At 39.5% G+C, this 18,150-nt stretch overlaps 1 protein-coding gene across 1 annotated transcript in view; it reads left to right on the top strand.

Annotated features, from left to right (window-relative positions):
* Macrod2 (MACRO domain containing 2) overlaps nt 1-18,150 on the top strand; it is a 1,889,857-nt gene that overhangs the window by 1,815,469 nt on the left and 56,238 nt on the right. The window contains exons 15-16 of the mRNA XM_026788524.1: nt 247-321; nt 632-724. Coding sequence (XP_026644325.1) covers nt 247-321; nt 632-724 — 168 coding nt within the window. The remainder of the gene's footprint in view (nt 1-246; nt 322-631; nt 725-18,150) is intronic.

Genomic DNA, 18,150 nt, shown 5'->3' with positions numbered 1-18,150 from the left:
AGGGAGGGAGGGAGGGAGGGAGGGAGGGAGGGAGGAAGGAAGAAAGAAAGAAAGAAAGAAAGACAGACAGACAGACAGACAGACAGACAGAAAGAAAGAAAGAAAGAAAGAAAGAAAGAAAGAAAGAAAGAAAGAAAGAAAGAAAGAAGTGGGCTCTGAAGGACTTTTTTTGCTTTTCAGACCTGGGATTAAAGCTATGGCCATGCATATCATATTTCTTTTCTTTTTTGATCACTGTTGTTACAGGACAAGAGAATGACTCAACAAAGAGTGAAGTAAAAACTGAGACAGAGTCCCCAAGCTCATCTATGGAGACAGAAGGTACTGAAGCCAGAATATATTGAATATTATTAGCAAGGATGAGAGGAAATTGTAAACTATGACTTCTCTATAAAAAGCATGAGTGAGTATGCATGTGAGTGTGTGTGTGTGTGTGTGTGTGTGTGTGTGTGTGTGTGTGTGTGTGTGTATGCACACATACACACTGGTGAACGGTGAGCCAGCATCCAGCTTGGTGCAAGTCTTGAATCTTTGAAGGTCACAAAAAGACTTTTGGCTCTGTGTCGGCCATGTTTTCTCAATAATTCCCACTTAAACATCCTTGAGTCTTCTTCTGTCTTCTTACACTTAGAGCTTCCTTCAAACCAAGAAGATGCCACAATTGTGGAACAACCAGAAGTGATTCCCCTGACTGACGATGACCAAGAAGAGCAGGAAGGTGAAGGTAGGAGTCCTCCTAAATTAAGCCATCGCAAATAGAGAGGTTCGGTAGGCACCTGCCTGGAATCCAGCTGCCAACGCTATCCTTCACTGCTGTAGCAATTAAAAGGGAGAAACAAACTAGCCTGTAACCTTGAACCTATTTTGAAACTAGAGTAAAATCCAGAAGTGGTAAAGGTATTACTGACAACACTGCTCTCCTTCCCAATAGAATGTAGATGTATTTGCTATTCATTAAGATTTCATTTAAAAATTTGAAACTCTGGTGTTGAGAGAGTCTGTAAGAAATCCAAATCCTGAAATAGAGAAATTAAGTCCTAGAGGAAAGGAAAAGAACAAACAGATCAAACGTTTGCACCGACTTCACCCTGCCTTCCTTTGCATGGTGATGATTAAGGAAACATATGAAAGCCGTCATCCTCTGAACATAATAAATCGCAAACCTTGCCTGCTAATCTGGGACTAGAACAACATTGAATCCTAGTTAAGAAGTAAATTAGGTCACAATGATTTCTGCTATGATTGGTGATATAAATAATTTATAAATAATAAAATGTTAGGCAAAATAAGATTGTATTAAAGAAAATTAAAGAAATCAGAGTAATTTAATATTGACAGAAGAATTCTAAGAGTCTGACTCCTAAATATCTCTTTAAAAGGTCCATGAAATAATTAGTTACATCTTCTCACAAGTCACAGTGCTCTAAGTAAGTGGGTGTCTGTAATTGCAGTCACAGCACCATCACTTGGTAGACCTTGTTATGGAATGCCATGATCAATTTTCCTTCCAAATTAAAGCACGGACATGATCTCAGTTGTAAAATCAGGTCAAATTGCAAGTACAGCTTACAAGTTATGAACACTTCTTGGCAGGAGCATTGACGTCATTTAATTGCTGAACTCCAGCAGTAATTTTGACTCTTAAAAAATCCACTCTGTTTATCTCCCTGCACTCTTCTGTGTCTTTGCTATGTTCTTCTCAAGCTGGAATAAGAGTTCAGCCTCGTGACAGTGTGTTTGTGGCAAGTCAAATGAATGGCGTCGGAGTAGTTTATCTGCTGGTGATAAGAGAGGATCAATACACCCTTCACTAGATTCAGATATATAATGTACAAAGCTAGTTATAGGAACTTCCCAACCTTTCAGTTCTACCACTAAAGCAGTACAGACACAATGCTTGCTCATTTGCTCCATCTCTCTCTTGAGGAAGTTGCTTGTTTTCTTACAGTGCCTGCAAATGCAAATGGATTAAAGAACACCAAACAGCTTGTACATTCTCTTCTTTGTAATTTGACCTACAGAAGAATCCAGCATTTGCCACAAAGTCCCCTACTATGAAACTTTTCTGTAATGATTAAAAAGTTGGGGGCTCACTTTCCCTCTCCCCTTTGTAGAAGAGGTAGCCAACCCTCTTCTGTCAGTGTTGAAACACTACATGAGAAGCTAAGGGTAAATTGGGTTCTACATTTGTGGCAACTTTCTTTGAGTTTTTACAGTAAAAGGGCAGCTCTTGTGGGCTTGAATTAGCCATCTTTCCCCTTCCTGTCTATCACAGTTATTTACGGGCCACACCTTGAACATTCTAGAGTTTAAATTGAAAATACTTTGAATGTGTTACCCCGTTACCTTATTCTTTGTATCAGCAAAAAAGTGAAAAGCTATTCTGTTCCTATAAGAAAAGTGCTTATGCTGTACTTATGTTGCTAATAATAACACAGACTGGTTAAACTGTAAAGAAAAAGCTCATTTGGGCTCACATTTCTGAAGATATATATAAGATCAAGAGCTTGCATCTGGCAATGGTCTTCTAGCTGGCAAAGTCCTGAGACAATTCAGGCACAACATGGACAGAGACAGGGAGTGTATGTGCATTTTGTGTATGCATGTGTATGTGTGAGTTTATATGTGTGGTTATGTGTGTGTGAGTGAGTGTTCACATGCTCTCATACACACATGCCTATTCTCTCCCTCTTCTTACAAATTTCCACCCATTTAAATCCTAACAGTGGGGATGGAATTTCAACATGTGAAGTCTTAGAAGATACCCAAACCAGAGTAGCATGCAAAAGAAAGGAAGACAAAGTAAACTAGTTTACTAGTAAATTAGTAAACCCTGCCGAGGCACTTTCATATCAATGACAACTGGGTGACATCAAGAAGTTATTTAACTTATCTACATCAGGGTCCTTATCTCAATGACAGTAATGGCCAAAGTATCTGACACTCCATTTGCAATGAACATTTAACCAATAGCATGTGTCAAACAACTGTAAAAAGTCATGGTGCATAAAGTACTTAGTGTTTAGCCCAATTTGATAACTTGATGATAAAGCAAAGAGACTCCAGAGGAAGTTGTCCAAGGGCATCCATTGCTTTCCATAACTATCAGAATCCATAAAAGTTTCACATATACTACTACCTTCAGCAACAAATAATCACTCACCTTTGGTTGACAAAACCATATTATAAAAGCACATTATAAAAATGATTGTGGACTGTTTGCCTGCTGAAATGGCAAATGGTACCCTATAGCATGGAACTATTAGTGGATGAGAGGGCACAACAGTTCTGTCACCTATAACTGGATTTCTTTGTTAAGATCTCAATCTTGTGTTTCAGAAACAATAATCAAACCATGATCCCCATTTTCTAAGCAAGATGCCATTGAATTATTGGTAGTTCCCCATAAGGAGGTCAATGAGTAAATTCAAGGTGTTTACATTTATTTTGCTCTCTTTAACTTCAAATAGTTATTCAAGAGTCTGGTTTGAAAACATTTTAAGACTCTGCCTTGATCTTTTGTGTGAATTCATGAAGGCATCTCTTAATAGGAAGATATACAGATATATAGAAAATTAAATATAAGCAAAGTAAATTAATATCCTAATTCATTTGTAGAAAAATGCTCTATGTAGTTTAGAAAACACTCATTCTCTTTTAATATGAGAATCTTTCTACTGAGGCAGACAGTGGTTCCTTTAAGAAACGAGGAGAAAAAGGTGCAACATTCTTCATTCACTTTGCATCATTTTATAGGATTAGAAAATGTAGATAATCTTCAGGACATATCTTCTATGGCTCCCAGGTGTATGAGCACAGATGTTGCAACACTAAGATTTGAAGTTAGCTCTACCAAAATATGGATTTTTAAAAGAAGGAAAATATTCAGCAGAAGCTCATGCTGATAAAATTACACAATAGTACAATGGAGATCTCCCTGGGAGACCTGAATGACAGAATTTTCAACAGGCAGAAAGTGGGGTTTCACATATGGCAGCTCTCCTCATACAGCCATATTGCCTCATCCTAAATGAGCCCTGGTTTATGCTTTCCCGGCAGGATCTGCAATGCATTTAAAATTTAGGAAAATAACAACTTTTAGGTTAATAACTAAATAGGAGAGAGGTATAGGAGATGCTTGTTAAGAAGGATCTCATGTTTTGTATAAAATTTTACCCCTCATCAAATTTAGAGGGTTTTTTGTTATAAAGTTTCAATGATACCAACATGTATCATTATTAAAACAAAATTTTCCTTCTTTCTTTAGTATACATTTTGGACTTTTTATTCAAGGTTTACCCAGAGTATAGACATTTGCTCTCAATTATTTTTCTTAGAACAATTAATTAGTACAATGTGGGTGGAACAGGAACAGTTCACCTGTTTATTTAAAGTTGACCAAAATTGTTTGGGAGCTTCAAGTGTGCTATATTTTTGGGACTTCTTGGAGAAAGAGGCATATGGACAGGAATCCAGGCAAAAGGCTGTGTGTGAGCCCGTGATGAGCATGAATTTTTATTTTAATGTTCACACTTTTTAACTGGCCAGTAGGACCATGAAGCACATGCAGGAGCCATGTCATGTGTTCATGTCTTGTGTCCTGTGTGACTGCTGGTAAATCTTTTGACATATAAGCATTTCTCAGGGAGTAATCGGAGACATAGACTCAATGATAAAATTATAAGGTTCCAATTTGTTCAATTTTCAAAGAAGGCCAACTTTGAAGGGCATATTCTTGATGGAAAATGTCTGATAACACTGAAATGGTGGGATTTCTCAAGTTTTGCTTATTTTATTCCATTGGCAAAAATACAGAGCCTCCTAGGCCATTCACAGAGATGGTCAGAATAATAACATTTTACATTAGGATCCATGAAGAACTGGAAATCTAACTTATCGTGAAGATTCATAAGTGAGGAAGTATGCCATTCTGCTTAACTTTGGTTTATACAAACTGCTCAAAACCACCCTTTTTCATCACCATCCCCACCCCCTCTCTCTCTCTCCATGCACAGCAACATTCTTTCTGGCTCTCCTCTGGCCACTGGTGCATATTTTGGTGAATATATAGTAAGCCAGCCACTTATTCTTCTGCTGCTTACCATCCTGACCCATTAGAGGTTTAGCTTGTCTTTAGGGCACCAGTTCTCCACTCTTGATGTTGTCCATTATTGATGGTACCCCCACATGAGTGACCATATTGTTTTGTCTTTCCTTGAAAAATACCACCTGGATCTGCAATGTAGCCTCATGTGAGATCACTAACACTGGGGGTTCCAGAGCCAGTCCGTGCTGTGCTAATGATAACCAGCTTGTTCAGGTTTTCTTTTGACTTGTGAAAAAAACAATACATAAAATTTAATAATAAATCCTGCTCAGAACTGGCCTGGGTTTCCATCTCTATGTTGCATCTTGCATCTCGGATAATAGGTTAACTTCCTGGGACTTCCCATTTCAGGCACCCTGTATTTCTTCTCTTCAAATGAACTCAGCTGACCAGGGCTGTGTCTCTCAGCTTTCTGGGGGCACTTTGATTACAATGACTTGCTTCTGTTCTTCCACCTCTCTCTAATCTTCCTTTGTGGCCAGAAATCTTCAACTCAGATTTGTTTTAAGATCAATTTTACATGAAAAAGGGTTGGTCCCTGTGTAGGCTTGATGTAAATTCTAAAGTGTTCTATGAAATTCCCTGTAGGTGTTAAATACATTGAACATAAAATAAGAATGTTTTAACCTAAATTCTAATTTAATATTATTTTAAGGTTGCTTTCAGAATGTTAAACTATTTTATGTTTTACATTCAAATAAACATGCACAGAATAGGACATCTATTCATTCTCATTAAAAGCATTGATATATATATATATATATATATATATATATATATATATATATATACACATATATATATTGCATATGTTATAAGTATATAGTATATATAGCATGTGTATGTGTCTCTATAAACATAAAATCTGTCCAAACTTTCTAGTCAGTTGTGATCGCCTTTTCTTTTACATGTTACAAGAATTTGATGATCCCTTTCTGTGTCACTGACACTTCAGATTGATTTTGCTTTCCTATCAGGTCCCAAGCATCTGACATGACACTCACACCTTTTTACTTCAGCTTTACCTTGGTCTTCACTACAGTGTCTCCAAGGATCTCTGGACCTCCCATGCAGACACTCCACCACTAGGACATCCCTCATCCCTCAAGAACCACACTCTCAAGAGATGTATGTAAGCTTAAGTGGGTGCTAGCATCAGGCTTGCCGGTCCTTGTCTAAGAACGCTCCACCATCCAGCAACATTCTGCATCCTCTTTGTCTTGTTTTGTCTCCTCCCCTTTACTCCCTTTACTAATTGCCATACTCCATTAACAGTTGAACTTGTTTCATGTCTAGGTTAGTCTGGTGTTGGCCCGAGGCATGTACGTCTACAACTGTGAGACTCATGAAAGTCATTTTCAAAATCGAAAAGATCTGTCTATCCCTATGTCGAATTCTAACTCCAAATGTTAGGCTTGTTCCTTTCTGAAATATTAGAGTTCTGAAACTCCGTATATAAAGCACCCGAGTTCTTATCACAAGTAATGAAAAGATTAATTTTTATTTGCAACTAAATCTAATATTTTATAATATATTATCCTTAAATATTCCATAAAAATAACTTCCTCTAAAGACAGCAAGCATAAATTATTAGCATTTGGTGACACTGTGTTTAGATTACTCCCCAGGATGTTTTATAAGGCTGAATTGCAATTTCCAGAAAGATAAAATCATGACCATCAGGCAAAATTAAATGCCTGCAAAGGATTTTATTTAATTCATTGGTTAATAACGGAAGCAGAATCACATTAAAACCATATCAGGAGAGTTTTTGAACTGTGTATCTATAAAATACGATTGGTATAGCCTATGTCATGAAATACAGGTAAATGGATATGTGTATGGATTGTGGTTATATAATAGGACATTTGGGATTGTGAATTCTGAACATTCCCCTTCAAACACAACTCAGGAGTGCTGAAGTTTTCAGGGAGGTTAATGTCAAAAAGGACAAAGAAAGACAACTTCTCCTTCCACCATGGAGATGTCATTGCCATCGTGATGAAAAATCCACCTTTATTGTTAGGTTTTCTATTCATAAACTTCTTCTACTAGATACATAAAATAGTCCATTCTTTAGAAAGCCCAATAACCCAGCACATGAGTCTAATATTGGATTATCCCACAATAATACTGGGTAACTGCTAAGCATCCCCCTGAGATGACACTGTGAAACCTTAGGCAATTTTTTAAAAACAGTATACTGAATGTAAAATTAAGATTGTCATTTTAACCCTTTCATCCACATCACTGAGTTCATGCTTGTTACCTATTTGGCATGTAAAACCAGACCATGATAGAATACTGAGTGTGGGGGCTCAAAAATGTGAGCTTATTCCCACCTTGTGTGAAGGTCAGAGAGTTTCAGCTTGCTCAAGGTTGTGAACAACAAGTGTGGCTGCACACCCTGACCTGGGGTGAGGTTACTTAGTAAGAAGGCCCAAACAGGTAGACCAACTCCACCCTGACCAAAGGTCAGAGAATTCTGCTCCTTCTTTTGAATTAGGTTTGACATAGATTTGACATAGGGAGTGGCTGCCTTCAGGATACTTGGTCTCGGGTGGATTCACTACCTAAACAACAGAGTGTTTTCTCATGAATTAATAGCTTGATGTCTCAAAGCATTGAAGCCAGTAACTGTTCTAGTTGTCCTTTGTATCTTGTCAAAGCAGTCTTTTGCCTTTCCCCCTTGTTATATTGGGGTATAAAAGTATATGGAAAATTAAATGGGTGATTTCAGTATTCACTGGAGATCCCCACCTGTACTATCCTATGCTTCTGTTTTATTATTTTCACTCTCTTTGCTTATTTTTCTAATCCCCATGCCCCTGCCCTGGTAAGTGGTTTACTTGTTGAAGCTGGTCTCCGACAACTGAGGTAGTGTTATAGGTTGTTTTAGGAAAGGACAATAGCTTTCAGAGATTTCAGAGATTATAGCATCCCTCTTGTCATTTTGAACCAAGGATAGTTTTTTCCATATACTGTACTCTATCCTGGGCACATGCCTACCATATTGCTACACTGTGTTTATACTATATATACAATAAGCATATATATTTTTCTAAGAAGCCCAGGATGTAAGATGTATTATTATGCAAAAATCAAACCTCATTAATTAATGTAAGATACAATAGCTTTTGTTGAATATTTATTGAAAATATTCTTCAAGACCAAACAAGACGTGGAAGCTTATTCTATTCACTTTGAGAATATGTTACAAGAAAATTTTAGGTTAGATAACGTACAGCTTGAGCTTCATCAGATTAGAGTCTTCTGAGGCATTTGTAATCAGCCAACAATATCTATTTGTTTCACATGGTATATTCCTGTGTCAATAAGACCTTCAATAGTTCAAAATTCAAGGGAGTTTCACACAGGACTTATAATTCATTGGCTTCTAAATCTCCTGAGACTTGATGCTGTTACATAAAGCTAGTCTACTTTTCTTGCTTCTCTTTAGGTATCAGTGGTAAACCGTTCATTTTAACCAACTTTGTCCCTATCTTACTACTAAGGTCAGGGACTTTGATCCAAGCCATTGCAATTCTTTCTGTGCTTTTTTGGTAGTTTGGGCACATATGTAATTAATTCTATAATTCTTGACCAATTAAAATGTCAAAAATTCAGTGTTTAAGAGATGTTAAATAAAAATACAGGATTTTTATTGTGAATCCCAATATTTATTTCTCAATGGAATTACATGGAAAGTAGACAAGGAAAACCTGATTACAGGCAAAGTAACCAAGTAAGGTTCTCATTTTCCCTGCTAGCCAATACTTACTAGTGGGAGCTTCATGCCAGGACTTGGGTTCTTGGTGACCCTAATGGACAAATACGTGTTTCATTCATGCATTTGCTCACTTACTAATTCATTCACCTGCTCAGTACTGATTGAGTGTGTAATTTGTGCCAGAAACTATGTAGCTACTGCTATAGAGATTTGCATTGGTATGGATTTTGGTTTATTGATATAAATTTAAGGTCAATTTTATTATACCTTATATATGTATATTTCTGCTCTTGATTAAGGTATTGTGTTTATGAGGCTCATTTGAAAATTTAATGTATAATTTGGAAATATGGATTAATAGATAATCATCTATATAGTCAAGCTTGTAGTTATGTTAGTTAGATTTTTCTAGATGTACAGAGATGTGTTTCAGATGGGTATGGATTCTTTAAATCTTTCAAAGACTATAGAATATGGCATTTAAAAGGGTTTCATGAAAATGAGACACACATGCTTATGGAAGCACCAATTGCTTCAAGAAGAAGATAGACATCGAAGAGGCTCCTTACAGAGTTAGTTAGCCATTTAGGCAAGTAACTGCTCTTGCCTGGACTGATTGATGAACTGGACATGTAGGACCCATAGAGAAATGACTGCTGACCTCGCCTAAAGGTGAGACTGTCCTTCAGGGTTCCTACTTCATGAAAGAGTCTGCTAGACATTCTGCAGGGCACAGAAGAAAGTGACTGACAAACTGCCTATATAGGCGGAACTGTCTTTGAAATTTTTCACTTGTGGAAAAGTCTTCTGTATACTATGGGCCTGTGGGGTGAAGACTGGATGCCCCAATGATACAGAAGAACTTTGAGTGACTGTCCTGGCAGCAAGATGTCTCTGTCAATTCTAGAGATTTGGAAGTTGCTTACAATGTACTTTCTGTTTACTTAGGTAATAGTATAAGCATCTGGAGTTTTTGATAGCATTGAAGAATAGATAAAAATAATACAGTTTTCCTTAGTTATGATAAAAGATAAAATAGATATAGCTGTAATTCTTGCTTGGTAACAGTTTTATGTAATTTTACTATGTTAAAGTTAAAACTTTACTTTTTATTTAAATAGAAAAGGGAAGGCGATGTGGAATTTTCCTCTGTATGCTGTGATTATCATTGATAAATAAAGGAACTGCTTTGGACCTATAGCAGAGCCATAGGTGAACAGAGCTAGGCAAGGAAAACTAAGCTTAATGCTGGGAGAAAGGAGGCAGAGTCAGGGAGAAGCCATGGAGCCACTGCCAGAGACAGACATGCTGAAACTTTGCTGGTGGGCCACAACTTTGTGGTGACACACAGTTTAATAGAAATTGGTTAAATTAAGATTTAAGAGTTAGCCAATAAGAAGCTAGAGCTAATTGGTCAAGCACTGATTTAATTAATACAGTTTCTGTGTGATTATTTTGGGGCTAAGCAGCTGTACACAAGTACACATTATATATATATATATATATATATATATATATATATATATATATATATCTTTAAAATAATCTTCTTATCCAAACATCAGCTCTAAGAGTGGTGTATCAGTGCCCCCCTCATTGTTAATATATTACTGTTTCTTTTGCATTTCAATTATGCTGGTATTTGCCTTGTATATGCCAATGCTCTGATGTGAGGTGCATGAATGTTTATGATTGCTATGTCTTATCAATGATCATTTAATGACTTTGTTTCATGTGACCATTTTTGATTTAATATCAGATCGGCCTCTGTCTCTCTTAGCACATGAATGAGGTTGTCAGAACAGAGGTGAGCTCTCAAGGCTGGAGTAGGAGCATGTAGGGAAGAAATCCTCAGCTGTCCTAAAAAGTCTGTCTGACCTGGAGACTTGCTGGCAGCTCAAAAGCAGGCAGATGGTTTCCTTCATTGATTTCTCTGTTTTTCATGTTAAACTATAGACTGCAGTCAGTAAAAACCATAAACTATCACATTTATTGCACTCGGTTGGGCTTTTATATAGGACTCATATATAATTATGTGAAATTCAAATTTCAAGCTCCATAAATAAAATGCAAAGCTTGAAACATTTACTGCCTGGCTCTTTCCAGTAAAAATAAAATAAATAAAGCCAATGGCTAGGGCCCCTTTTGCAACATTTGAACATAGCCCAGATTACTCAAAACCTCGTATCAAAGCAATTTGGTACAAGCGCCCCCGAATTATGAAGTATTTCTTCACACTGTCAAGTGTATATACACTTGAGTTATCTCCCTGTGCGTGCCTTAGCCCCACAATGCCATGCAGTATTTGCCCCTTCCACACCGCTCCCTAAAACGGTAGAGTGGAAGAAAATGGCTCCTTCTGATGCCAGGCTTCATACCCAGCTCCCCGCAGCAGCCTGCTTCGGGCCTCAAGCATCTCTGGGCACAGCGGTGTTAGATGCTCTTACAGCTGTGCTCTGAAGTGCTCCGTCTTTCTCTGACCTGCCTTTGTCAGTCAAAAAAAAAAAAAAAAAAAAATCCCTGTCTTGTTCTCTCTCAGAATAACGTCTTAAATTTCCTTTGAAGAGTATTTCTTTTTTCTGCAGTCATACATAAAAGGAGATTCTGCCTACTTCCAGTGAACTGGTTTTACTTTCTCTAAGCCTGACAAAAGTAAGACTTTTCACTGTAGCTGTGGACTAAAGACCTCAGCCAGTCACAGGGACAGAGAGGCCAGCAGTCAGAGCGACAGAACCAGTGCAGGTCACTCTCTGCTGTAAGTGGGCAAGACTGTAATACCGTGGCTGCGCGAATAAATGGTCGTTCACACTTTTAGTTACAAATACTAGAACATTGTCCACCCTAAATTAATACGTACCTGTACACAGGTTGAGAAAAGCTAACCTTAAATTCAGATGTTGGTTGGAGTTAGAAATTTAACGTTTATTTAAATAGAAGCTGTTTGTTTTTAAGTATAGAAACGGACCCAGAAATGTTGTATCGTGTATTTTGGATAGACTGTTTATTGCATGTGGCTTTAGAGGTAATGATTCCGCTTAACTCGTCAGATGCAGGACCCGCCAAACCCCACTGATTGTACATAAGGTGTGCACCCTGATTTGAAATTCAAATGTAAGTGCGACTTTCCTCTCCGCTTTTAGGAGGAAACTCACTTTCTTTCCATTGCCACTTCTATGTCAGGTGCCTTCTTTTCAGCTTAGCGTGGAAAGAGCAGGTGGTATACAGAGCTCTTTGAATGTTAATTATTTTTTTCATCTATTTCACCGTGAGGATTTACCTTTCAATTTGATTTTATAATCAAGATGGAAACAATTAGAGATCTTGCTGCCTGAATGTTTCACTACATTTGTTTTATGACATCTGCTTTGATGATTTTAAAAAAAAAAAAAGGGAGGTACATACATCTTTTAAGACTAGGAAAGGCTTCGGGTTGGCTGTGTGCGGTTGCTTCATTTCAATGTGAACCTTTACTGCTGAGGTGAGCAGTCCAGTTTCTAATGATAAATATACTATTGTGAGAACTTGCGTTTTGTTTTAGATGCAACCCAATATATTGTTGAGTTGTTATAGTTTATTTCCTCTAATTTTAATTGAAATTACATTGAAAAACAGCTGCTGAGAAATAAGAAAGAATGGAGGCAAAGCTATGTGGTTTTCTTTCCTTAAAACAGCATCTCTCTGTAGTCTAAGATGGCCTTAACTAATGATCCTCCTGCCTCAGACTGTGGGGTTAAAGGTAGGCCCCGCTGTACTTGGCTTTGTCTGTCTTTCTCTTAAAGGCACATTTTGAAGAATATTTTTTCACATTTAGTCACATTTAGTTTATCCCATAAACTGTTCATGGGTTATGTACTTACAAGAATAGTTCCTAAAGGTTGGGTGTGGTGAAACATGGTTTTAATCCCAGCATTTGGGAGGAAGAAGCAGGTGTATCTCTGTGAGTTCACTAGTCTAGTCTACAAAGCAGTTTCAGACTTCAACCAGAGTCACATACTGAGACCCTGACTTAAAAAGAGAAAAAAAAAAAAGAATAGTTCTAGTAACTTTTTAGGATTCTGATACTGTGGGTCTTGGTAGACTTTGGCATCAACTCTGAGACACCACCATCATATGAGAAACTGCTGGTCTCATCCACTGTTTGAATTAGCACTGCTACTCTAGTATTTTGCTTCAAAATCCAGAACAACAAAAGGAAACATAACCAGCAATTTTATATTCTCTCAACTTTCTTGTCTTGTGTTGTGGGTGAACACATTTTTGAATGAAGCGAAGATAGAGGGTGGGATCACAGAGTGGCCTCCTCAGTTGCTACAGCTGCGCTTCCAGTGACGTTCAACACACACACAAATATGTGCCCAGCACTCATTTGTACAAGGAATCCAGACGGGAGTTGGCAGAAGACCAATAGAGGGACAGACAGACAGACAAAAAGATCAAAGACATGGAAACAGACCCATCAATGGCAGTTCTCATTATGCGACTCTGGAACCAGGAAAAAAACAGCATCAGCTGTGTCTGGAAACTTGCTAGGCATGCAAATTCCTGATCTCTATCCCAAGCAGACTCCTTCTGGGCTCATGACTTGGCAGTTTTGTTTTAGAAGTCACCATACTTCATTAAGTCTTGGACCATATGAACCTGGCATGCACTTCCTAATTTTTACTAGGAAACTTATATTTATGTATCCTAAGGACAAGACTGTAAAAACAGAAGATGAGAAAAGCTGAGTCAGGAGGCTCATGGGCCATAATTTCCTGGCAACAGTAATCCCATTTCCTATTGGGTATATCCCCACCTTGAGGAGGAAAGCTTCTGATGGAGTTGAGCCAGATCACCTGAAGCATTAGCCAGGAGCTGCTGGGATTTAGCCCTCTAGCAGGTCTGAAGACAGTGGGCTGTCAAGAGTTGTGTGTTTGTAACAAAATCCCTGGTGATGCCAATGCTGCTGGTCCAGGGACTACACCCGTATAAGTGGTAAAGCTGCGATGCATCATCCAAACCAGCTACCTTGCACCAGGCACTGTGGCTGGAAAAGCTTAGTTAGCATCATTATGGTCTCCCAGGGCCTGCAGGCAGGGCCAAACTTTAGTGTTACTAGGTATTTTGGTCCTTAAACCACTTACCACTTTGTTCCCTCATATCTTAAAGAAACTAAAAGGTGGAAATTATAGAGGTGAAATGCAGTTGAACTTCCAGCCCTGACTCTCTCAATGCCTTGGGCCTTCTTACAATTTTAGAGAAAAATTACTAGACAAAGGGCTAGAACATGTGTAAATTTAACCCTGAGACAGGCCAACCAGGCCTTTCTTTGAGTGCCAGAGGACCTGGGTCCCTGGTTATCTCCACTCTGTTACAAGACAGTTTTTCATTCAATTCTTGGCTAAGAAAAATTGGATAAAAAAAAATCCCAAGTTTTGGAAGAAAAAAGTAATCTTTTCTGGGGATGTAGAGGGGCGGTAGATAGAAGGTAGGTATGAGGTCCCTAGTCATTCTTGGCCTGGCAGAATTTTTTCCTCTAAGTCCATTCCTCTGATGTAACTGAGAAAAAGTTTACAGTCTGATCCACCATCAGGGAAGCAACAAAAGCATCTCCCTTCCAAATTTCTCCTTTCTCATCAGGACTTAAGAATGAGCACAAGACCAAGGTCCACCGGAGGCAAGTAGCTCCAAGCTTCTGTTCCACGGGTTTCCTCTGTCGCCAAGTGCAAAGTGTAATACTTCTACACCAGCAGAGAACCAAAGAGAAACACAGGCCATCCCACAATCCGGAGCGTGGACACAGGGAGAAGGGCCCCGATTATTTGCAGCCCTCCATACACAGGCGAGTTTCGTGTTCAGAAAGCCTGTTAACACCAAAGTCCTTCTTCCCAGACCTTACTGCACAGAGAATAAGCAATAGGAGACAAAATGGGGGAAATCCCTTTCATTTGGGTAATTTCGCTCACCCAGACATAGGACTCATGAGAGCGAAAGTGGTGTTTCATTTACAAATGCTGGAAAAAAAAATAAGATTTGGGACCTAAGTCGTTCAACTTGCAGGAGTTATCCTATAACAGAGTAAAAATAGGCTTCCTTGAGTCAGTTTGTCTTCCAAAAAATCAAACAATTTCTCAGTTGAATTTCGAGGGGATTAGTTATTTTTAAAAAGAAAAAGAAAAAAAAACCGCAAAACCCAAAGCTAGCTTTTAGAACGACACACATAAGCTGTTTGCCATATTGAGTCAACACCTGGGGCATTGATTTGAAAGCCAAACGCAGCCTGTTCACCTGCATTGCCAAGGATAACAGAAGCAACTGTCTCACTGCCATGGGAGAGAACCGCGTCACTGGGACTCCATCTGCAACCACCTTGGAAAACCAAAGATAACCAAGGAGGAAAGGCTTTGTGGTGAAACCCGACTTTCAACTTAAGAGCCTTCTTCCTTTCTTCAGACCAACTGTGCTTTCCAACTTATGATTTCTCTTTCGCCTCCAAGCCTACCAAATTCTCCCTGCTCTTTCTAGCTCCCATCTTCCGCCTTGCTTACTCAGCGAGGCACTGCGCCTGTTGCTGCCCAGCCCCCCAAGCTTGTTTTTGGCTGCCCTTTCCCAACGTTCCAAGCAGTAATGGTCTCATTGACCCCATAATTAAAGAAGTCCTCTGCCTCCCCACTCTGGCTGGCTGCCCACCCCTGCTTCTCCCCTAGTATTCTTTCAGTGAGACCACCAACAGATGGAGAGAGATTTTTCACCCTTTCAAAAGCTTTCTGTTTTTCGCATCGCATCAAGCATATCTTGGCCAAGCGTAATTAGCTTAAGGCCCTTCAGTCCTCACAGGAGATCTGTTAAAAGACCCAAGCAATTTCAATAAAGAGCTTGAAAAGCAAATCCTGAAGGCTGTGCCTAACCACAGGGGAGCCGCTATTATGTAGAAGCAGAGACCTCTCTCTCCTCCTCACACCTCCCCTTCTTCGGGCATTTTAAAATTCTCAGTGTATTCATGAGGCCTCCGGGGGCTTTGGGATCTTAGGACCTTTATTGAGTAGGTGGGATATTTAAGCACTTTCTCTTGAGCAGGTCGGCCTTTGGCTCCTTTTAATTGATTTCAATCATGGGGTGCTTTTCGGGGAGCCTTAAGATACTTCCAAATGGCCAACAGTTTGTTTGCTAAGTCTCTTAGACCTTTCATTCACTTTGTTTTTTCATCCTTTGGTTGTTGGGAAGGAGCTGGTAAGTTTCCTTTGTGCTTCCGAGCAGTTGATAATGAAGGCTAAATTAATTAATGGCGATACAGATCTGCACCCTACCTTTGAGTGGTGGTGACCCTTAAATTTTGAATAACCATATGTATTGCAGGGTTGATCCCATAGTCCCTAGCCCTCTTTGTTCCCATCTGTGGGAGAAAGCAAGTGTTTGAGACAAAATTAAACTCTGTTTTCATTAAAAACGAAGTGGCGCTGAGCTTAAGTCTCTGGAGCGCACAAGGCTTGTAGGATGCTGGAGAGGCCTGGCCTCACTGGGAGCCACTGGTAATATGTATTTTCCCCACTCACTCCAGAGGAGGCTGGAGCTCAGGTGTTGGGTAAGATGACAGTGTTCCCATGGCTAGTTTCCCACTCCTGAGACTGGGGGTGGGGGGGGGTAGAGAAAGAGAGAATTTCCTTTGTAAATAGCTTAGCATCTCCACTGATAAGACACAAAGCTTGATTCGAATGCCTTTTGTTGTCCTGGGTAAACTAATCAGTTCCTAGAGGGGCGTCAACTTTGAAGACTGCAGCAGCCTATACTCCAGCTGAAGAGGACCTCACAGTCAGAACTGAGGCGATCTCCGTTGTAAAACAGGAATATGGCTATGTAGCATGATGGGAAGTTGGCTTGCCAGGCAGATGCCTAAGACTTAGAGATTAATTTATTGTTATCTACAAAATATGACAGTGTTTGAAGCAAAAATTGACTTACAGACGGATGAACCCAGGATGGATGTTGTCAGCGGGTATGACAAGTAAAAATGTAATCTTTTATAGCCGCTTTTCATAAATGTTTGTTTTGCACTAAAGGATGATTGATAACAGGGAATGACGAGGCTGCACAGTCGTCGCTAGACTGTCTCAGCTAGAGAAGCATGCCGTTCTGAGTCACAGAAACATGAAGGATCGTGAGAGGATCAGTATCTCCAAGAGCAGAAAAGACGCTGCTTACACAGCCTTCGCTTGATAGCAACGGTGATGCAGAGGGGTGATTACCTCGTGGGTGTGACAGTGTCCCCAAAATATACAGAAATGATCTCTTCAGAGCTCACAGGACAGTGTGACCGTTGCCACAATGCCAGGGACTGGTTTGATCCATTTTTTTTCCAAACAGCTGTGCTTCATCTGAGAACTTTTGAGACCAGTTACTTACATTTTGAAATTTTCTCAAATGCTTTCTCTATTGTAAAGGTCCAAAACGTTGGGTGTTCAAAAGTAAAATGGACTTAGCCAGGGTCATCCAGCTGCACTAGTGGAATGAGGACCCGGAGCACAATGTAACTTTCCACGTTCTTTCTCCCTTGGTTCAACACTTTCACGTCTTTCTCTTGCGTGTGACTCTAAGTGCCTGGTAAGGTAAAATATGGCATTTTAATTTTGCTCTTTTCAGAGTAGCACTGTCTAGTTCCGTGCCACACCCTCTGACGCTCTAGGTCCTATGATTTTCCTTTCAGACTTCCTTACTGCAGAAACCCATCTGCCAAGGGAAGTGTGCAGTGAAGAACTCATTGCCTTTCGGAGCAGGTCTCCTATCCTCAGAGGATTCTTAATATTCATGGGGAAACTCCGCTTCTTTCCTGAATCATCTGCTGATTCACTCCAGTTCCTCTGTACAGAGGAAACTCAAACAAACCTGGTCACGTGGCCAAAGTCCCTAAAAAAAATCGTCATCTTGTCAACCACTCAACACATTTCTGCTTATTCCACACAGGTCTAATGTTGCATGGTCTTCAAGCTTTCTTTTCTTTTTTTTTAAAGATTATTCAGATTTTTGTGTTTTCTTTTTTTTTCGTTTATTTATTTAATAAAGATTTTTGTCTCTTCTCCGCCACCACCTCCCATTTCCCTCCCCCTCCCCCAATCAAGTCCCCCTCCCTCTTCAGCCCAAAGAGCTATCAGGGTTCCCTGCCTTGTGGGAAGTCCAAGGAACCCCCACCTCCATCCAGGTCTAGTAAAGTGAGCATCCAAACTGCCTAGGCTCCCACAAAGCCAGTCCGTGCAGTAGGATCAAAAACCCATTGCCATTGTTCTTGAGTTCTCAGTAGTCCTCATTGTCCGCTATGTTCAGCGAGTCCAGTTTTATCCCA

This window comes from Microtus ochrogaster, unplaced genomic scaffold (assembly GCF_000317375.1).
Source record: "Microtus ochrogaster isolate Prairie Vole_2 unplaced genomic scaffold, MicOch1.0 UNK3, whole genome shotgun sequence".
Taxonomy (NCBI): Eukaryota; Metazoa; Chordata; class Mammalia; order Rodentia; family Cricetidae; genus Microtus; species Microtus ochrogaster.
The sequence above is the reverse complement of the archived record's forward strand: the minus strand, read 5'-3'. Positions and strand labels throughout refer to the sequence as shown.